Source organism: Polypterus senegalus, chromosome 4 (genome assembly GCF_016835505.1).
Source record: "Polypterus senegalus isolate Bchr_013 chromosome 4, ASM1683550v1, whole genome shotgun sequence".
Lineage (NCBI taxonomy): Eukaryota > Metazoa > Chordata > Cladistia > Polypteriformes > Polypteridae > Polypterus > Polypterus senegalus.
The window spans coordinates 197,440,118-197,464,031 of NC_053157.1; the positions used below are offsets into that span (position 1 = coordinate 197,440,118).

The following is a 23,914-nucleotide window of genomic DNA, read 5'->3' on the forward strand; positions in this document are numbered from 1 at the left end:
AGTTTTCCACATTCGATGTATGTGACCAACATTATAAAATATCAGAAATTATACGGTAAAAACAAGTCCCGACTTATTTGCAAGTATATACGGTAAGTGTAAAAAGCTGCTTAATGTCAGTAGACACAAGGACTGGTTTTGAATTAATGGAAGGAGGACATCTTCGTGTATTGCAGTCTATGGAGCATGGTAGGGAGCAAGTCTAGCACAAGGTAAACTTTGTTGTTACCAAGTATATAACTCACATAGTGATGTGGTTGCAATATGCAGTTTTCATGTCTTTATCTCCTTGCATTTCCAAATTCTGCTGTTAGTGTTACACAATATATCATCCACTTGCACAGTCACCTTCAGTTTACTTTATTTACTTAATTTTGTTCAGCAGCCATGTCAAAGCTTATGAACAACACAACTCTACACACAAAATTTACAGCCTAACACTCTGCAGGGTGGGAGTTTCACCATACTTGGATAAATGACATATTGCCAGAATTGCTCATGTTGTCCTTTAGCCTTTGAGTAACTTATAACTGTGCCATCTGGTGGCTAGCAACAGATTTGTAACATTAGGACTATAAAGAAAGATGTGTTTTAAGTATAGTGTGGAGCATGGCTCGCACACAGACAGGCGGGCACCGATAGTTCACCCAACACACGTTTATTATATATTATTCTATTTACAAAGTGACACACACAACCCCAGTACTCCCCCAAAGTCCAGGCCTTTCTTATGATGCCTCCACTCCACTCCTCTCCTCTCCTCCAAAACTCTGTTTCTCATCCTCCTGACTGCAGCCATCGAATGGAGGGAGGTGGCCCCTTTTATATCCAAAAGGATGTTCTCCAGGTGCCTCCCAGTGAGTGACTGCAGGCACTCCCCTGTGTGGCGGAAGTGCCGGCTGTGCACCCGGAAGCACTCCGTGTGTCCCTGGTCGTCTTCCCCCCAGCACTTCCGCCACACCCGGAGGAGCAGGGCTCTTCAGGCATCTGGGCACCCCCTGGCGGTGACCACGGGCCCCTATAAGGTTGAGCTTCTAAGCTCTGTTCACATGATCCCCAAAGCCATCAGGGTGGTCACCCCCTCGTGGTCTGGAGGAGGCGTAAGCCCTCCTCCAGTCTTTCCGGGCATCCTGGCTGGGTGCCATCCCCATCCGCTTGCCACAATAGGAAAACAGTATATAGATACAGTATATTGCTAAGGTGGACTACACTTTGTTTACTGTCACCATAATGGAATGTTTTAGTCTATAAACTATAGAGATCACATAGAAACCAGTAAATGAAAACATTTAAAAATGAATAAATGAAATTTGATTAATGACTGTTTCCACTGAAACAGTTTGCTTTACCTGGAGATGATAAAGGGCCCTCCTTGTTGTGTCTGAAGATATTGAAGTGGGTTGCATTTTAAGTGGCAGATCTGGTGATCCATAGCAATATCAGGATATTTGTCATCTCTTGTTTAAAAAACCTCCAATACTTCTTGAGGACGTTTGTTTATGGCTAAGTGTAGCGGGGGAGAACCAAAATGGAATCCATATTTGTTTTATATACAGTATCTTATAAATATGCAGCATCGGATATTTTCAATTCTTTCATTTTCCATTATGTGGCAACCCCTAAATGGGAGCAGACAAAAAAAGAAGTTTATTTTTGCTCCTGTACATTACTGTAGTTTCCAACCCAGTTCACATCGTTTTTATTATTATTAATGTCTATTTTCAAAGTACAGATATTTCTTTAAATATTCAACAAAGAATATGTTTTTAATGTGTTCCATTGCAACACATTTCTGCCATTTTACAAAGTTGCTGATGCATTTCCAGAAAGAAAAAAATGTACAGAAGGGCATGTTATATAATAATCAGTACTGTATATGGGAAAGAGCATATAACAAGGTTTCTTACAGAGCTTGATATAAGCAAATTATAGTAATGAATTTTCCTTTCTTCAGGAATATTTATCTAAGTATGGATGGATTAAACCTGTAAACTGGGATTACCTAGAGCATGAAAAGGAAGAAGATACTGTCCCCCCAGATATATTTGCGCCTTTAATAGAAGGATATGTAAAGAGCCGTAATGTAGAGAAATCATCTACCACAGAACCCACAATGGACTCAGGTTTTAACAAGGCACTTAAACGTTTCCAAGAAGTGAACAAGTTGCCAGTAACAGGCATCCTCGATGATGCCACAAAAACAGCAATGAATCGACCAAGATGTGGTGTTCCCGATTATAAAGTTTCACAAAATGACGATGACCCTGGTGACAAGGAAGAAATAAAGTCCAACTCAGAAAATAATACAAGTGACAGTAATGGTGTATACAACAAGAGCACTGTGGAGGTGAATGGCACCAACATTACCAATAGCAGCAGCATAGACTTCAATCGGACACAACATTTTCTTCAAAAACTGGTCGAGCACTCACGTAAAAAAAGAAGTGATACGGACTATATTGACAACAGCATCCCAGGCCTGGGGTTCTCTAAGCCAGTGCTGAAATGGAGACTACTTGGCGAGGGATACAGCACTAGGCTTCCTCCAGGTGACCAGAGGGAAACACTGAAACAAGCTTTCCGAAGATGGAGCGAGGTGATTCCTTTAAACTTTGAAGAGGACCTGAGAACAAATGCTAATCAAATAGATATTAAGCTGGGATTTGGCACTCGTAAGTATTACCTTATGTTCTTCTGACTGTCCTGCATTCTAACATTTCAAAAGAATAATCAATCTGAAAGATACAAATCAAACGCAGGAAATGCTTAAACACTGACTAAGTAACCCAAGAGGGCTGTTGGCAGTGGCTGTCCAGAAAGCTGCCCCACATCACTTTCCTTAGTGAAACTTGGACAGCAGGAGAAGGTCAGTTAACAAAAATCAGTTTTCTGACTTTCACTTCAATGGCATTCCATTTTATTCAGTATGATGTAATCAGAAGTGTTTTAAAATATTTAGAAGTTATTCCATGTATGCTGGTAGCATTTATCACACCCTACAGTTCTGGAGCCTCAACTGTCAGAACATCTCCACGTTTATTTCAGTTTAACTTCCAAAGGCTCCACAGCATAACATCAACATTTGCATCTCTGAAATGATAGGTTTTTTTTTTTTTGGTAATTGTAATTTTAAAATTAATTATAACATTGACAGGATCTGGAGATATTTGCTATTTTTTGTCGTTTTACCCCAATTTATTTTGCCATTTATTTGATCCCTTTGCCTTGTTTTATTTATTCCTTAGTGCTATTGTTGTCACATTGTAATAATTATAATTGAATGATAAAAGTACTGTCATAATGATTTTTCACACAATCATGGGCACTGATGCATGATGTCACAGACACCATATCTCTATGTACAAGACAAGTGCATGTCTTATTTCCTCTACTGTTTATCATTTTCATGGATGGGATATCAAGATACAACTGAGGCTTGCGGGATACCCAGTTTTAGAGTAAGATGGCTAGAACCCTGCTGTTTGCAGATGTTATATTCTTGGCCTCAACAGGCATATCTGACCAGAGATGGAATGGTGCACAGTGGAATGTGATGTAGTTGGCATAATTGTGGAACTTAGCCCACAGGTAAGGTGGAAAAGCTACCCATGTGGAGGAGTTCAATTTTCTCAGGTTTTATTTATGTGGTTTTTTTTTTTCAAACTGCAACGCATTCATGTATCAACTCTAGAACATCATTGTAATGCAAAATAATATGTGCATTAATAAAAAAAATGTAGACTAGGAACTGGACATTTTTGAGCATGTTGCTAATTCTTCTTTTTTGTCTAGAATATACAGTACTATATTCTTTAACTGTTATGCTATGTGAAGAAAAGTCTAGACCGTGTATTGTCAATTTACTGAATCCATTTCAAAGCTGCAGGAGCTAGAGAGTGCAAGGTAAGAGCTAAGTCTGGATGAGTTGTGTTCCATTCATCCATACTTATAAGGAAGTGTAGTATTTATGAATTTGTGACTTCTTTGGCTTCCAAATTGGATACACTCAGTGCCATGGCTTTACTTTGATACCCTGTCCATACAAATTATGAACAGTAGAGGAGACAAGACTCACTCACTGCTCTCACTGAATGAGCTCAAACTAATGCCAAGTCTAAACACAAGTGTCACTACACGAACACTAAGGACTTAAATGGCACACAGCAATGGCCCAAGAACCTCACACTTCTAAAAGATCTAAGGGGAACATCTAGTAAAGGAAAATCTACAATATGATCACCATATAATGTTTTTAACAAAAATAAACAGAACTTTACATGAAACAAGGACACTGGTACATACTCTGCAGCTTGATGTCAGGGTGGACCATGTAGTCCAGTCAGGTTCAATCTGATGAAGCAGTGTGTAGCAGTCTTGTGAGGAGCTGACCATCTGCAAGGTGAAAAGTGGGTGCCATCTGCAATGCCAGGTGACTGCCATTCAAGACAGACACCAAATTAAATTCTGAATTTACACAATTTTTCAGTACATGCCATTAAATGCATATAATGAATAACAAAAAAATAGTAATAGTTAATAAAATAAAAATTTAAATCAGTTGAATGAGCAGCAAGGAGGCACTTTAATTAGTAATGTTATCTTATAGAGCCAGGAAAAGTTTTCATGTTCACCTTGTGTCTGGGTGGCTTTTCCTTCCACAGCCCTCAAAGGTGTGCAGGTCAGGTTAATTGGTGATTATAAACTGCCTTTTTTGTAGGTGCAGGCTTCTGTGGGTCCTACGATAAACAGGCACCCAGTCTAGGGCTTTTTCCTGCCTTGCACCCAGGGCTGCTGGAATAGGCCCTGTGACCCTAAATTAAATTAACTGGATTTTAAAAGCTATTCCGTCTTATCAGATGAATGCAGTATTAGTTACAGTACCTTGGGAACTGATTTATATTCTTTAGCTACGACATGTATTTTCACAACAGTGCACACTGATTTTCTTATTACTACTGAGATTACAAGCTTTGCTTGCAGTTATGGTTGTGCATAAATATGACATTGTTACCAGTGTATTACAATACTTTAAAATATTACAACAGAGCCGAGATGTTACATTAACAATATTACTCACTTTAATTACAGGAAAACATCTTGGGTGCTCCCAGGTGTTCGATGGCACAGGACAAGTGTATGCACATGCTTGGCACCTCGGAGATGTTCATTTTGATGATGATGAACACTTTGTGATACCAAAAAATGATCAAGGAATAAGCTTGCTGAAGGTAAATCACTTGAAAGTTTTTGAATGCAGTGTTGTTCATTAGAAGTTGCGTATTATGTAATATTATGTTGCCATACAGTATTTGTAATGAATGGATGAGTGGATGGTGCCTCATCCTGGATTGTTTCCTGCCTTGAAAGCAATGTTGCAACTCTGAAATTAATCATAGAGGTTTGGAAATCAATAAACACGTGTTTTCTTATTATACTTTACAGTGAGTTAATATAGTACTGTGTGTTAAAAAGAAAAATTAAGATAAGCAGCAGGGCAGAACAGGTCATTTAGTTCCAAGTCTACTATGTTTTCGTTAAGGAAAATTTGTATTTTATCAACAGAAGTTCTCCAAGATGACCATTAAAGTGAAAAGTACAGTTAAAACCAAACAAATCAGTGAACTAAAAAGTTTGGAGGTCTATTTCTGTTCTAGCCGAATCACCTCAGTCTGAAATGGTGGCAATCTCTCAGGATTCTTGCCAGATTTAGTAAAAAAGCCACATGCTCTTAATTTTTAAGGATGAAGTGCTTGGCTTTACATTACCATAAAAATATTCTGTTTTATTTATTACTAGCTGTTCCCCATGGCTCCACCCACGTAGTTGAGAAACAGGACAAACTTTAAAAATCAATTAAAAAAAAAATTGTATTGAGAAGAATTTATCTTTCTAGCTTTCGTATCTGAGGGCCTCTTGATCTATACTAATAAAAGGCAAAGCCCTCACAGACTGACTGACTGACTGACTGACTGACTCATCACTAATTCTCCAACTTCCCGTGTAGGTATAAGGCTGAAATTTGGCTGGCTCACTCCTTACAGCTTACTTACAAAAGTTAAGCAGGTTTCATTTCAAAATTCTACGCGTAACGGTCATAACTGAATCCTACTTACATATATATATATATATATATATATATATATATATATATATATATATGGCCATAGCCTGCAGCTTGGTTGCCGTGTGAGGTGGAGTTGCGTCCCCCATCACCACACCTCCCACGTAATTGAGTGCCTGCCCATATAAGGCCGTCCGTCAGCAGCAATCCAATAGACATGCTGCTGCTAAATATTCGCTGTTGAAGGACTGTGCTTATGCAAACGAAGATGACATGGTCAGGAATAGACTAGTGTTTGGCACAAACTCAGTGAAAGTGCGAGAGAAACTTTTAAGTGCCGGGTCTTAGCTAACATTAAATAAAGCCGTGGACATCACAAGATCGCACGAGATAGCACAAGCACAGCTGAGAACCTGTACTCCGAGCGGCTCACGTGAACTGACTGTGAACTCAGTACGCAGACAACAAGCAAGAGCTCCAAAGAGCGCTGAACAAAAACGCATTACACAATTGAGGAGGCAGCAAAAGAATATGAAGCGAGTGACGCATACTGTACAAGCATATTCATAAGTGCAGCTACTGTGGAAACAAAGCACACGGTGGAGAAAGTCAATGTCCAGCTAAAGGAAGACAGTGTAAAAAATGTGGTAAATTGAACTACTTCGCTATAGTTTGCATGACTGGGAAAGGTAAACCCGTGCATGCAGTGTGTGATGTCTCACATAAAGAGGAAGATGAGCTGTTGATTGATGCAGGAAGAGAGGAACAACCCTCTGAAGCTGAACAAGCCTTTGTAGACATATCAATAGGAAAGCAAGGTGTAAAGCTTAAGTTTAAATTAAGTTCATGGACACGGTGCTGCTGGCATTTGTCATACCTATGACGAATATGATATTCGCGAGATACAAGTTTAATGAGAAGACGCAGGGTATAAACAAGACTTTTGATCACTTTGTAACAGAGTTAAAATTGCTGGTGAAGGACTGTGCTTATACAAACAAATAGGAAAGCAAGGTGTAAAGCTTAAGTTTAAATTAAGTTCATAGACACGCTGCCACTGGCGTTTGCCATGCCTAAGATGAATACTATATTCGCGAGATACAAGTTTAATGAGAGGACGCAGGGTATAAACGAGACTTTCGATCACTTTGTAACGAAGTTAAAATTGATGTTGAAGGACTGTCAGGGACAGACTAGTGTTTGGCACAAACTCAGCAAAAGTGCAAGAGAAACTTTTAAGTGCTAGGTCTGAGCTAACATTAAATAAAGCAGTGGACATCGCAAGATTGCACGAGACAGCACAAGCACAGCTGAGAACCCTTCGATGCCTGTACTCTGAGCGGCTCATGTGAACTGACTGTGAATGCAGTACGCAGACAACAAGCAAGAGCTCTAAAGAGCGCTGAACAAAAAACGCATTACACAATTGAGATGGCAGCAAAAGAATATGAAGTGAGTGACTCATACAAGCATATTCATAAGTGCAGCTACTGCGGAAACAAAGCACCAAATTGAACCACTTCGCTAAAGTTTGCAGGACTGGGAAAGATAAACCCGTGCATGCAGTGTGTGACGCCTTAGATAAAGAGGAAGACGAGCTGTTTATTGATGCAGTAGGAAAGGAACAACCCTCTGACGCTGAACAAGCCTTTGTAGACATATCAATAGGAAAGCAAGGTGTAAAGCTTAAGTTTAAATTATGTTCATAGACATGCTGCCGCTAAATATTCGCAGGCAAATCTACAACTTAATACCGGGAATGCCTGTTAAACATCTTAGATTCACGGGTACCGATTTGGGTAGTGAACATTTCGATGAATGAAACCTGTTATCTTTACAACAGTTGACAACGAAGATGAGATGGTCAGGGATAGACTAGACAAACACGGAATGTAACTTGAACACAACACATCCTCCAAATACGAACCTGATTGAAAGAAATAATGATAATCAAATCCTTGATGACAGCAACACTCATAACACTCACAAAACAATTACACGGACAATCATGCTACGTTATTTTTAAAATGTTTCCTTTTCTTTTTCATAACTTCTTTAACACACTACTTCTCTGCTGCGAAGCGCGTGTATTTTGCTAGTATACAATATTTTTGGTTTTGTTATCGGGGCGAGAATGTAGCTGTGATCTCTTTGCCATAAATGTAAAAAGTTGGCAAGGTATCTCTGGCCAAGCGGAAGGTAAGTATGCTCCAATGTGAAACGTTACCAGTGTATCTGATCGTGTTCAGCTCTGATGGGAGAGCGTCCCCTGTGTGGGAAGAAGAGTATGTGGCCATGATATCTCTGCCAATGAGCAGGTACCCTCTAAAATACACATAGCTAAGTTCTCTCTCTCAAAAACGTTAAACGTTACTCTTTAACAATCTGTAGATAATAATGTCTGCTGAACAAACAGGTATCATTAGCTAAGTGGACACATGGTGAGAGGTAGAGCGACTCGACTCGAAAGGAGGCTGGCGTGTAAAGAAGGATCACTACTCCTGAGGTCCTGCCTCCCCCTCCCCTCAGCCTGTCTCATGGATTCATGCAAATAAATCGGTGCTGCAACCGGACTATAATAGAAGTTGCAAAATCAACCAAAATGTTCAAACAAATTATAGAAAAAAACTATCTAAATCCGTTAAGTAGTTCACTTGTGAAAAGCGGACAGACATACAGACAGATGATGGATTTTATATATATAGAGAGATGTTCTGTTAGAGCCTTTGTCTTGCTTTGTCCAAGACTTTGTGCTTAGGAACCGGTGCTCATATTTATCAAGAGTTTTAGAATTACTCCTAGGAATTGTACAAGTCTGTCTAGGGTAAGAATTTGTTCTATCACAGAGTAGGACGTGAGAAGTAGTTACGAAGCACCCTACCTTCACTCCCAGCAATCAATAGGACACCACATTTGAAAATGAATAACGCTGCGATTTTACAGCATCCCTTACTGCAGATTGGCACTCATGATGATATTTTGTAGTTTTCTGATAGTAATGCTCCTACTTCACCACAAAGATAAAAGTATTATTATGATAATAATCAAAGTAGTAATAGAAGAAGAAGGAGGAAAACACAATAAGGTAAGTTATTGAGCTAAGCTATGTGGAATTGTTGCCACTTTGTTAACATAATGAATAATATTGTAATCAACACCAAGGACGAAAAATAGAGACTCATGAGAGTGAAGCTTGACATCGGGCACGTTTATTTGACAATGAATGGTCCAAAGCCTTACTTTCAGAAGAACCACCTTCCCACTGTTATGGTCACATGAGACGGTTCAGAAAGTAACAGCGAGTGAAACTAGCCACAGCTATTCCTGCACTGTTATGTATGTTGCATGCAGTATCTCTCTCTATGATCCCCCTTTATCTTTTGGGAGGCTGTATTTATCCAGTGCCCTAGGAGTCCCAACCTGACTTCTTGAACCTTTCCAAGGTGTAACGTTAATGTTCCAGGGGTTCGTGGAATGCAGAGATTTGCGTACCTGTGTGACATTTCACTGTCAATCACCCATCCAGCCCTGCCTATTCTCAGGGTAATTCATGACCACCCATGTTTTGCAACTGTGATACTGCTTGTGATTTATGCTCATCAAAATCTAGGGCAATGATCTTTTTGTGCACAGCTAGTTGCATAAATGCAACTACCTCACTGGAAGTCGAGGGCAACTGTATAAATCTGCGTATTACTTCACATGTTGTAAAGTTGTTCAAAGTTTGGTGCAAAATTCAAGAAAAGGTTGGTTTTGACATATCCAAATCATCAAAACTGCAAAGCTACCTTTCTCCAATGGCTAAAAAGCATAATGTTACCAACATTTTCATTTCATTTCAGCTGACAGCACATGGCTCCTCCATCTAGATCAGGGTTCGCCAACCCCCGGTCCGCGGCACACTACCGGCCGTGGCTGTCTGACAGCCGGGCCGCGAAGCTCACTCAGTGAAGGTCTACAGCAAAAAGGCTGCCCCCTTCACTGAGGACACTTTTCAGAATGCTAGGTGGGCGGAGCTTCACAGTGGCACAGAGAGATGAGAGAGACCGAGGTGAGAGAGTATTACAACGAAGTATTTTTATGTTTCCGACAGTTTCCCCATATGACACAAGTCTATAGAAATCTCGTTACTACGAAATACATTCAGCAGCAGGTACAGTACTTTCATTACAACGAAGTGACCTTGAAATGCTTGAATGAATCATCCACAGAGCAGTTACTTCTGTGGTCGCAGCTCAGCTGTGCACATTTGCACAACGATCCCCAAACAGAAACATTGTAAAAAAAATTTTCTTTCTTCCAACTTTCCTCGTACTGTTCTTTTGCTGTTTTTGTTTTCTGTGGTTTTCAGTGATACCTTTTGCTTATTGCTCATTTTGAAAAAAATCCATCAGAATTTTAACTAATTGTCACCTTTCTATAGAAATGGCAGACATGAAAAAATGATAACAGTGTTAATGTTTGTGATGTGCAATCTGTTGGAATGACAAATGCAATGCATATGTCTTTGTTATATGCAAAAAAGAAGAAAAGACTCAGGTTGCAAACGTATGCGAACTGCTGCATTTGAAAACGGCGAAAAAGCCATTTTTATGTGGTTCAGTGATGCTCCTTCAAGAAACATTCCTATTCATGTGGCACTCATTCAAGAATATGTATGGTTTTTAAACTCTTGGGACCTCCGTCAACGGGACAACACGCTGTGAGCCTGCTGTTTCCCTGCCCTGGCAATGGACAAACAATCTTACACAGAAACAGCAATTGCGCTTCGGGATGCACTTCAGCATGATGTCCTGTTGGGTGGGGGGATCCCAAAAGAGCTCAGAAACCTCACAATATGAAGAAGAAGAAGAGAATTATTTGGCTTCTGATTGTTAACTGTGCTGCCCACAACATACTTCCACATTCAGATAATGTTTGCGTTGAATTCCTCCCGCCCAATTGCACAGCAGTGGTTCAGCCATTGGGTTTGGGTGTCATTCGCACCCTGAAAGTGTATTATCGCAAGGAAATGCTGAGGAAAATTCTTGTCAGCATAACTTGTAGGCAGGAGGAGATTAAAATTAACTTGAAAGAAACTATTAAAGGTGCTTCCATTTCCAACATCCTATCTTTGTGAGGCAGCGTTTTCTGCAGTGACAGCAACCAAAACGAGATTAAAGATTAGACTGAACATAAGCAACACACTGTCCCCAGATGGGATCTTCTGGTTGCTGGAAAATAAGTTCAGGGCTCCCACTGATTCTGCATTATGATAAGCTGTATAATTTCTATTATGATATTATAACTTAATAATAACAGAAATGTAATGTAAATTGTGTATAAAACTGCCCTACGAAAACCCGCCCCTAAAAATCCTCCCCTCCCATAAACCCGACCGGTCCCTGGAAAAATTTGCTTCTAGTAAAGCGGCCCTTGGTGTCAAAAAGGTTGAGGACCACTGATCTAGATGGACTGATCACATCCATCCATCCATCCATTATCCAACCCGCTATATCCTAAGTACAGGGTTGCGGGGGGCTGCTGGAGCCAATCCCAGCCAACACAGGGCCCAAGGCAGGAAACAAACCCTGGGCAGGGTGCCAGCCCACCACAGGGCATGCACGCACACACCCGCACACAATAGGGACAATTTAGAATCGCCAATGCACCCAACCTGCGGGACATAATATACAAAATTGTTATAAACATTTTTCCATATGTGTCAAATCGGTATCTCTTTAGGAGTTCTTTGCTATGCAGTGTTTTTAAAAACATTCTGCCTGTCCAGTGATGTATGTACCAATCACTGCCTGAACAACAGGAGGAAATGACCTATCCAAAATCTTGGTGAAGTTAGGAGTAGTTTCCTAAATTAGGAAAACTGATAAAATGCTTTTACTCCTACTCCCAAGAACTGGACCAAATTTGAGTCATTCTAAGATTGTTGAGCGAGTTAAGACTGATTTTCCTACTCTGAGACACTTGATAAATATGGACACTATTCTTCAAAATATAAATTCCTTGATACAAGAATACATGAAATCAAACTTTATATCTCGTTTTATAAGCAGCATTTGTAATCTGGAAAAGTATTAATTCCAACCTCACACATTCTCCAAAATGTGCATACCACTTACGGTCTATACCAGTTGTATTAAACCAGACGAATAATGAGTTACTGAATGTAAAGCATCTTCAGATGATTACTGCAGGGCAAACTAAAGTGTTATCTGTTGAGCACTCAACATTAAGTTCCTGGTAAGAAAAGGCTTTACACCCTGTTAAGTGACATTAAATCAGAATGATAGATTGACAAACAAGAAGAATTTAAAAATTTGGATTTTGTTCTGAAGAGTGCAGCCACATTATCCTGATCCAGTCAATGTGTTGTGATGTTTGCATCCAATGTCTGTATGTCTGTCTGCTTTTTACGAGAGAACTACTTAACGGATTTAAATTGGGTTTTTTTCTATAATTTGCTTGAACATTCCGGTTGATTTTGTGACCTCTCTCATCGTGCTATGTGTCATAGTTTGCTTACGGTACCGATTTATTTGTGCAAATCCGAGAAATACGCAGCGGGCCAAGGGGATGAGTGCTGGGCTCTCCTCACGCACCAGCCTTGGGGCATAACTTACTGTACATCCGTTTAGCTAACGGACAAGAGAACTACTTAACGGATCTAGAGGTTTTTTTTTTTTTTTATAGAATTTGCTTAAACATTCTGGTTGATTTTGTGACTTCTCTCATCACGCTAAGAATCAGTTCGCCTGCAGGAGTGATATATTCGTGCTAATACGAGACAGAAGCTACGGGCCGAGGGGAGGGAGAAGCTTGATGTCTGGAGTGGGGAGTCGGTCTATCTCTGTGTTTTGTAGTGTACCTTGCCTCCATTTAGCTAGCAATACCTTTTTGTTTATTGATTTTTAAAGTTTGTTCTGTTTTACTAATGTGGTTGGAGCTGCGGGGAAGTCCAAAGCCAAAAATGTGTTTTATTATTAAAACATTTCTTAACATTTAGTAAATAAAACGTGAAAAAGCTGCTAAGCTCTTGAATTTGAACAAGTCATCGGTTTCTTGTTTGAAGTTGTCAAAAAGCTTGTGGTGTTGGCTTTAAATTGTAGTTCTAACTCTGTGTTATACAGGTAGCAGTCCATGAAATTGGCCATGTCCTTGGACTTTCCCATATCAACAGGCCGGGGTCAGTAATGCAGGCCAATTACATCCCAGAGGACACAAACTTGGAGCTTGACTGGATGGACAGAAAAGCAATTCAGCAAATCTACGGTAGGTACTCGAGTTTGAAGATAGACATGTGTCACGTTTGAGTATTTAGACTAAACCATCAACCATATCAAAATACACACTTACTTGGAGACCATACCCGTAAAGGAGATGTGTAACACTCTATTCAAACACTGTTATGTACATCTCTAACAGTACTATTTTTAACTCTAATGTGATAAGATTAGAACAGGTGACAAACATCAAAATGAAAAAACCATCAATACATAATCATTATCATTAATACATAGACCAATATTGTTGAAGTGTGGTTCTGATATTTTAACTCGGGTGCCAAATTCATCATTTGTTATACACACACACACAAACACTTTTCATGCAATATTCATGCTCACATAATAAATGTAATGAACCACATCCCAGAAAGACAGAGCTTCTGTGCGTTCACTAAGCACACTGGACACGCATATGAGTCAAACTCATCTGTGTAAAGAAAAATAAATCCAAATATCAAGTGTATATCAGCACCACGTGATAATGTCTTGGAAATGAGGACTAGTGTCTGAACAATAAATCACATAAATGTTGAGCATATGTTTCTACGAAGGCTATCCACATCTCTATATTTAACAAAAAACAACATGGATAGACTTGCTCAGAAATAAAATTGTACCTTCGGACGAAAACTCATCTTTCTGTTGCTTTGCTAAATACCAGTATCACCTCCTGCTACAGCTAAAATACGGCCTCATTTCTTCCTCCTGTTGGTCCTGGGTGATCATTTTATCAAGAAGTAATCTCACACGGGAAGCAGCAGCACACTGCGGTTTGAAAATGTACCAAATTAGGAGTTCTTGCAAAAACTTTTTAAAACTATTCAGTTTACAATTGGTTACACTCTGAACCAACATGTGCATATACATAATAAAAACAACTTCTAAAGTGAAATGTCCAGAGAGAAAATAAATGAACAGCATCAGAAAATGAGTTTAAAGATTCCTGAATATAATCAAGGTTTGGATTCTGATGTTGATACTGGTTCCTAAGTAGAGTCGGGATTCACATACTAATGCCACTGGTGGGGATGTGGTAATTCAAACTATAAAGTTCTGAAACTTAACAAAATGTAAGCATTGTACATGTCATACTTTAGAAGATATTACTAATATCCAGACATAGGTTTAACATGTACTCATACAAAAGGAATCAGCTCTCAAAGAGAAAGTGGTCTTCCAGGGAACTCTGTATTTATTAAAATAACATAACACTGAGCCCACTGGCATTCATCTTGCACGGAAGCAAAGTCAAAATCCAGTCTTAAACATATTTATGTGTGGATAACTTTCATATTCCAGATAATGCTGATTGACACTTCTTAAGTTTAAAAATATGTGGAATGGGGAAGAGTGAGTGTGAGGTTAAAAATCCAGTGTTGAATATTACAACTGTTAAGTACATAGGAGTACTACATGCAGTGAGAAAGTACTGGTTTTATCTTCTGGGTCTGTTGCCACCATGTGCACCTCAATTTTTACAGGTGGTCCCCTGCAAAACCAAAGGCAATACGTGTGCTTGTGTCATTGCTGTCTTTGGCTATTGGTACTTAGGGGCTATGTTTCAGATTAATGAATCCCCTCTTACTTATGAACATATTAATAGCATATTGTTAAACACTGCAGAACTGAACAGTGTTACACTATCTTAGATCCAGCATCCTGGGTTCAAATCACAACCGTGGTCTTCGCCTTTGTGAAACTGACCTTTCCTCCCATATCTCCAGCGATGTAAATATTAGGCAGATAGTTAACGCTAAATCGACCTTGGTGTGAAAGGAGTGTGGGTGTGTGCATATGTGTGACCGGCGATGGACTGGCAACCTTCTTCAGGCCTAATTTCCTGCTTTGAGCTCAGTATTGCTAATATAGGCACTCATCCCTGAACTGGCACATGTGGTCTTGAACTGGATTATATGGGCCTAAAATATATGTATTTACAATAACTGTAGCCAATATTGCTTTCAAAGTGTTTAACTGCACAGCTTAGATCAGGGGTCTGCAATATCAGCCATAGAAGCTACAGGATTTTGCTCAAACTATATGTCTTAACTAGCTTTGTTACTGTGCTTTGCCCAGGAAATTTCCTAAGACAATAGACCCTGATCATAGTGCTGAGGTTTAATCAGATATATTAGAAGTACAATGTAAATAACTGAATACTTTTCCATCTGCACATAATATTTGTTGTTACAATTTTGGTATTAGCTTACTGGCATTCCTTACTCTTGAACATGCTACATATAATTGCACATGAGTAAAACATTCCTACTGTAGATCAGTTCTTGCTTTTCTAGTTACTTTAGTTGATGGTCACTGCAAAACACCATTTTAGAGGAAAGAGTATTCTTTTGAATTCAAACAGGTAATTAGCAAATAATGGAATTTTGGGAATAAATGCAATTTCACCTTGTAGCAGATCCTGTAAAGTGGGAGCTTCCATCAGATTTGAATTTAACTATTTGATCGGTAACTTGTACTGTTAGAAAGTTTTGGAGAATTTGATTCAAAAGCAGTATACACTGATTTGTTGTCTCCTTTAAATTATTACTGTACATACAGCATTGATGTTTACAGGGTGCACATAAACAATGCCCAAAGAATAAACTCAACGCTTTAAGCACTGTGCAGATAAGAACAGGTGAAACCAAATATTGTGACGTACAGTGTCCTTCTTTTCTGTGTTCTGCTCATGCAGGGACCCTTAGTGAGCTGTGCAAGCATTTAAACTGACCAAGGCCTGCCATCGTTCCTGGCTTGTGTTGTATATAGAGCCTGAAGTGGGCAGTTTCTGCTTTGCAAACTGGAGCCTAGTGGCATATTGCAGTCTGGCCTGCAAGGGAACACCTTAGTTCATTTCAATATTGCATGTATTTTACCACCATGCCAACACCAACCCCCTGTTCTTTTAAGTTTATGTATATAAGAACACTCAACAATCTAATCCAACTTGAATTTTTATAGGGAGTGCTGTGTGTACCCAAAGAGGCTACTTGCTAACTATGTCTTCTTTGCATTTCGCCTAACTACAGTATTTCACAACTCATTTTTCAGGAAGCTCACCAACTCGTCTCATTTTCCTGGGCCATTACAGTCTCTGCTTGGTTAGTTACGCTGCTCTGCTTGCTGCTTTCATCTGCGTGAACTGCACACCTCATTTCTCTGCGTGATCACGGCTGAAGCAAAGAAAGGAAGTGGTACCTAAGAATACAGTAATCCCTTCTCGATCGCGGGGGTTGCGTTCCAGACCCCCCGCGATAGGTGAAAATCCGTGAAGTAGAAAACATATGTTTGTATAGTTACTTTTATATATTTTAAGCCCTTATAAACTCTCCCACACTGTTTATAAATATTCCCTGCACAGTTATACAGCAGAATCCCTTTGTATTCTCTTAGATATTAGGTAAGATTCATTGAAATTATTTATGTAAACACACCGTTTATATACAGTAAAACCTAAATATTATTTTAAAGATATCAAGTGTCTCCGATATCACATATGTTACAGCCATTACGATAGACAGGCCACCAGCAATAAATACGTACAATGCAAGAAAAATAGTATACAGTAAATGTGTGTACAATGACACTAAACGTGCGTACATGTACTAAGTAATGTAAGTAGAAAATGAATTATGGTTACTCACCAACAATGACATGATGACTTGTCCGATAATGATGAGTTTAATTTTACTGCACAACAAAGGAGAGCGTTACAGCTCTTCTAAAGGAGCCACTTCAGGCAAATGTGAAGCACTGCCGTTGTTCTTCTTCAATCCAAATCCCTAAAGCAGATTCCGTCCAGACTACTGCCTTATTACATTCCACTTACAACTCGTTTTGCACCCTGCGGTCGTAGATCTTATATTCCTTTCCTAATTTTTAAATAAAAAGAATCGTAGCCTCATTGATGCTGTAATGGCGTTCTACAGCGGTGTAGCTTTTCCCTTCCTTCAACAAATCCAAAACGTTTACCTTTTCGGCAATCGTTAACATCTTCCGTTGGTGCTTGGGCATGGCCCCTGAAGCAGTAGCAGATTGTTTTGGAGCCATAATGAAGGGCTTGACTATGCACAAAGATAAACACAAAAGAGCACAACTCTTTACACAGAGAAACACTTTGATGCTGAATGAGCATTACGAGACTTCCTGCTTAACATCGCATTAAGCACACAGGAACTTAACTGTGTGCTCTGATTGGTTAGCTTCTCAGCCATCTGCCAATAGCGTCCCTTGTATGAAATCAACTGGGCAAACCAACTGAGGAAGCATCTACAGGAAGTAAAAAGACCCATTGTCCGCAGAACCCGCGAAAAAGAGAAAAATCCGCGTTATATATTTAGTTATGCTTACATATAAAATCCGCGATAGAGTTAAGCCGCGAAAGTCGAAGCGCGATATAGCGAGGGATTACTGTACCCCACTCTGTAAAGATTTATTACCGAAAAATATCAAGAAAAAAACACACATGTTGGTTAATTTTGTTTTTTTTATTTTCTATAATGTCACCAAATTCAATCAAATTGCTCAAAGCATTTTTCAGAATTTGGGGAACTGACTTTCTATTGGGGAGGTTATATATATATATATATATCTATACTAATAAAAGGCAAAGCCCTCGCTGACTCACTCACTCACTGACTGACTGACTCACTCACTCACTGACTCATCACTAATTCTCCAAGTTCCCGTGTAGGTAGAAGGCTGAAATTTGGCAGGCTCATTCCTTACAGCTTACTTACAAAAGTTGGGCAGGTTTCATTTCGAAATTCTACGCGTAATGGTCATAACTGGAAGCTATTTTTCTCCATATACTGTAATGGAGTTGAGCTGGATGGCCGTGGGGGCGGAGTTTCATGTGACATCATCACGCCTCCCACATAATCACGTGAACTGACCATCAACGCAGTACGTAGAAAACCAGGAAGAGCTCAAAAAAGCACTGAAGAAAACATGCATTATATAATTGAGAAGGCAGCGAAACAATAAGAAGCGAGCGACTGACATATACAACCATATTCATGAGTGCTGTTACATTGGAAACAAAGCACAGTGTAAACCTAAAGTTTAAATTAAGTTCATAGACAGGCTGCCGCTGGCGTTTGTAATTTATTGCCTGCCCATATAAGGCCGTCCGTCAGTGGCAATCCAATAGAAACACTGCCGCTAAATATTCACGGGTGAAGGACTGGGCTTATGCAGAGGAAGATGAGATGGTCAGGGTGGTGTTTGGCACAAACTCAGGGAAACTGCGAGAGAAACTTTTAAGTGCCAGGTCTTAACTAACATTACATACAGTACAGCCATGGACATCACACGAGATGGCACAAGCACAGCTGGGAACCTTCGATGCATTAACACCAAGCGGCTCACGTGAACTGACGCAGTGCACAGACAAAAAGCAACAGTTCTAAAGAGTGCTGAACAAAAACCGAATTACACAATTGAGAAGCCAGCAAAAAAATATGAAGCGTCTGATACATACAAGCATATTCATAAGTGCAGCTACTGCGGAAACAAAGCACACGGTGGAAAAGTCAATGTCCCGCTAAAGGAAGACAGTGTAAAAAAAAAACCCGTGCATGCAGTGTGTCACGTCTCAGATAAAGAGGAAGACGAGCTGTTTATTGATGCAGTAAGAAACGAATCGATGAATGAACCTTATCTTTACAACGATTGACAAACACGGAATGAAACTTGAACACAACACATCCTACAAATACGAACCTGATTGAAAGAAATAATGATAATCAAATCCTTGATGACAGCAACACTCAATAACACTCACAAAACAATTACTGTATATTGACAATCATGTTACGATATTTTTAAAATGTTCCCTTTTCTTTTTCATAACTTATTTAACACACTACTTCTCCGCTGCGAATATATATATATATATATATATATATATATATATATATATATATATATATATATATATATATATATCTACATACTCTATAAATAGACAATATACCCGCTACACTCTCAATTGTAGTGCTAAGAGGCTTCGCCTCTAGCGCCGAGGTTCGATTCCCGAGAGGGGATGCACTGAGTATGTACGCTCGCTTTCTGATTCATTTTACAGTCGCATCTCCTTGGTTTGGGACGTATGAAAAAATATGCAGTTAACGCAGAATCATGTTTAGTTATTTTTAAAATGTTTACTTTTCTTAGCACAAGCACAGCTGAGAAGCTTCGATGCATGTACTTTATAACGCGTAAAAAAAATAACGCATTTAATCACAATTTCAATTCCAAGCAAAGGGGAACTTTTGTCAATGCATGATTTCCTGGTACATCCATTACACTGATGCACACATCACAGCTACAAAAATGTTAGAGTCGGAATAAAGCGCGTTCCTCGACTGATCGGAGAAAATTTCATTTCAAACGACTACCCGAGCGAAGCCTTGATAAAAGCATGGTTTTGTGCACACTGAAAAGCAAGCAAAATTAGATGCATTACAGAAAGCGGACTTTGTGGCTCTTACTGGGGATCATTGGACTTCCGTGACCGTTAGTAATTCTAATTACATCTAATTACAAAATGTTCAATGATCACACTGTTTTAGCCTAATGTACAAAATAATTTTGGCTAAGGTTACTCAGAGTTTAAAGATTAAGTTGGTCAAATTACCTTTTATGTTTCTGACTTATTTTTTAAGAAGAAAAACTGCACTTTATGTTGAAATTTTGGTTATTATTATTTAAAGACAATACTATTCTGAAAATGTACTTAAAGTACTTAAACGACCACTTTATTTTTAAGTCTGCCCAATTTTAACCAGGGATGATATTTTTGTTTCTGTTTTGAATTCAAATGCAGTTTAAAAGCATTTTTTCAGAAATTAAAACAGCTTGAGTTTACAATATTCATGTCCATGTCTATTATTTGATTCTGTCGCCCACTAAAACCCTTTTAAATTAAAAAAAAACATTTGCGATTTGGGGCAAATTTACGTGTGCGATTACATACGATTAATCAAGATTAATTCTTACACAGCCTCTAATTAATTGGATTAATTTTTTTAATCGAGTCCCACCCAATATATATATGTAGATATATATATGTAGATTTGTATATATATGTGTATATACAGTATATATGTAGATATGTATATGTGTATATATATATATATATATATCTGTGTATGTCTATATTTGTATATGTATATATGTATATATATGTGTATATATATATATATATATATATATATATATATATATATATATATATATATATATATGATGTGTATATATATATATATACACTCACCTAAAAGATTATTAGGAACACCATACTAATACGGTGTTTGACCCCTTTCGCCTTCAGAACTGCCTTAATTCTACGTGGCATTGATTCAACAAGGTGCTGAAAGCATTCTTTAGAAATGTTGGCCCATATTGATAGGATAGCATCTTGCAGTTGATGGAGATTTGTGGGATGCACATCCAGGGCACGGAGCTCCCGTTCCACCACATCCCAAAGATGCTCTGTTGGGTTGAGATCTGGTGACTGTGGGGGCCATTTTAGTACAGTGAACTCATTGTCATGTTCAAGAAACCAATTTGAAATGATTCGAGCTGTGTGACATGGTGCATTATCCTGCTGGAAGTAGCCATCAGAGGATGGGTACATGGTGGTCATGAAGGGATGGACATGGTCAGAAACAATGCTCAGGTAGCCCGTGGCATTTAAACGATGCCCAATTGGCACTAAGGGGCCTAAAGTGTGCCAAGAAAACATCCCCCACACCATTACACCACCACCACCAGCCTGCACAGTGGTAACAAGGCATGATGGATCCATGTTCTCATTCTGTTTATGCCAAAATCCGACTCTACCATTTGAATGTCTCAACAGAAATCGAGACTCATCAGACAAGGCAACATTTTTCCAGTCTTCAACTGTCCAATTTTGGTGAACTTATGCAAATTGTAGCCTCTTATTCCTATTCGTAAGTGGAGATGAGTGGTACCCGGTGGGGTCTTCTGCTGTTGTAGCCCATCCGCCTCAAGGTTGTGCGTGTTGTGGCTTCACAAATGCTTTGCTGCATACCTCGGTTGTAACAAGTGGTTATTTCAGTCAAAGTTGCTCTTCTATCAGCTTGAATCAGTCGGCCCATTCTCCTCTGACCTCTAGCATCAACAAGGCATTTTTGCCCACCAGACTGCCGCATACTGGATGTTTTTCCCTTTTCACACCATTGTTTGTAAACCCTAGAAATGGTTGTGCGTGAAAATCCCAGTAACTGAGCAGATTGTGAAATACTCAGACCGGCCCGTCTGGCACCAACAACCATGCCACGCTCAAAATTGCTTAAATCACCTTTCTTTCCCATTCTGACATTCGGCTTGGAGTTCAGGAGATTGTCTTGACCAGGACCACACCCCTAAATGCATTGAAGCAACTGCCATGTGATTGGTTGATTAGATAATTGCATTAATGAGAAATTATATTTATATTATATTTATGTTAGGTAGAATGCCCAGAGGGGACTGGGCGGTCTCATGGTCTGGAATCCCTACAGATTTTATTTTTTCTCCAGCCGTCTGGAGTTTTTGTTTTTCTGTCCCCTGGCCATTGAACCTTACTCTTATTCGATGTTAATTAATGTTGATTTATTTTGTTTTCTTATTGTGTCTTTTATTTTTCTATTCTTTATTATGTAAAGCACTTTGAGCTACTGTTTGTATGAAAATGTGCTATATAAATAAATGTTGTTGTTGTTGTAAGTATATATATATATATATATATATATATATATATATATATATATATATATATATTGAACCCTTGTCCAATATGCCAGACACCAGATAAAAGTCCAAAAGTAGACTATATTTATTCTGCACCATGCACAAAGCACCCTCCTCTCCACAATACTCATTAAATAAATCACAATAATCACAATAAACCAATCCACCACTCCCAGACGCGTTGCCACCTGTCCACCCAGCTCAGCTCGCCATCTGGGAGCTCCCATAATCCTTTTATAATCACTGACCCGGAAGTGTTCCAATCCCCAGTCCATGTGATCTCCTATCACTTCCGGGTCAGATCAAAAGTCCTTTTCTTCACCCCGGAAACACGTCATTCCCCTTGTCCATGTGACTCGGACGTACTTCCGGGGCGTAAGGCAAATAAACATCGTTCCTCCCTGCAGTGTTTCCTAGTGGTCCCCATGGTATCCTATCAGGGCTGTGCATAAAGACTCCAATGTCCATGATGCCCTGCTGGTCTTCGGGGCACCTCCATACTGCAGGGAGGGCTCCACCTGGCAGCTTGGGGGTATTGGCTGGGATGAACGGCCGGCCATACACCACTATATATATATATATATATATATATATATATATATAATATATTTATATTGTGAGCTGGAGGGCTGATCGCACCCCAAATAAAGACAAACGTCCCTGGGAAAACCACAAACCCTGAAACACTGACTACCCTCACATTGCTCCTTATCCTTGCACTATAACGCGTAATACAAGCCTCGCGCGGTACTCCGCCGACTTATAAGCTTTGCGCAGCGCCTGTCAGTTTTGGAATTGATTGTTTGCTTTTATCTCTCTCTGCTCCTAACGGAACTGTCATCTCTGACTTGTCATGGAGCACGTTTAGGCTCATGTGTTTGCGGTGTTTGAATAAAAATCCTTCTTGTTTCTACGACCTCCTGTGTCTCTGTGCAAATCTGTGACCCAAGCGTGAAAAGTGGTACCAGGAGTGGGGTGACCTTTGTATTGTGAGACGAGACTGTCTTAATGAACAATGCCTTAGAGACTGTGAGACTGTAAAAATACGCTGTGTACATGGTGATGTTAAAGATTATCAGACTTTACTTCTTCCTTTAACTTATAGGGGTCGCCACTTTGAGGTTTGGCCTGCCATTTCAGACTCGTGCCCTTGTCCATTACTCATAGGATGGAGAAATGCCCTTTTTCCGAAACTGATTAATAAATGTAAGGGACCAGTAGTCCAGTCCACTAATGAACTTAGTGGGGGGGGAGAAGAAGAAGAAAACCAAGACGAAGAACTGGTAGCGGCCGGGGAAAATCTAGAGCCCAACTTAGATATTGAACCCGATCTCTCCAGCGAGACAGAGGAGGTCACCCCCGACAATCTTCCAGAATGGGCTGGTCCTTCTACATCTTCCCAGATTGCAAACGCCTCCGAACACAAACCGAGCGTTAACGAACAATCAGATTTTGTGCGTTTGCAGCATACTAATAGCTCATTAGAATATGCATTTAAACAGGCTTGCCCTGCTAATGACTCTTATTACCAAGAGCGTAATTCCGGGGGTGTGAAAAGCCCACACTTTATAGAAAAGGACGGTTGCCTTTTCAGAGTGATCTCAGATCATTTGGAGGGGGAATTTATTGAACAACTGGTGGTACCTGAAGCACATAGGGAAACTGTTTTGCATCTGGCACATTCACACATCTTGGGGGAACAAAACTAGAGACCGGTTATCAAAATGATTTTATTGGCTTAATATGGGAAAAGATGTTGAACGATTTTGTACTTCATGTCCAGACTGCCAGATCGTCTCTGCTTATA

The 23,914-nt window shown here is 39.5% G+C and overlaps 2 protein-coding genes across 3 annotated transcripts in view; one reads left to right on the top strand and one right to left on the bottom strand.

Moving 5' to 3' along the window:
- Nucleotides 1–23,914, bottom strand: part of LOC120527906 (NACHT, LRR and PYD domains-containing protein 3-like) — a 118,860-nt gene that overhangs the window by 19,064 nt on the left and 75,882 nt on the right. The window lies entirely within an intron of this gene.
- Nucleotides 1–23,914, top strand: part of LOC120527908 (matrix metalloproteinase-21-like) — a 43,619-nt gene that overhangs the window by 6,187 nt on the left and 13,518 nt on the right. For both annotated transcript variants that reach the window (XM_039751852.1, XM_039751853.1), the window contains exons 3-5: nucleotides 1,955–2,672; nucleotides 5,089–5,228; nucleotides 13,189–13,330. In XM_039751852.1, the coding sequence (XP_039607786.1) occupies nucleotides 1,955–2,672; nucleotides 5,089–5,228; nucleotides 13,189–13,330 (1,000 nt within the window). The remainder of the gene's footprint in view (nucleotides 1–1,954; nucleotides 2,673–5,088; nucleotides 5,229–13,188; nucleotides 13,331–23,914) is intronic.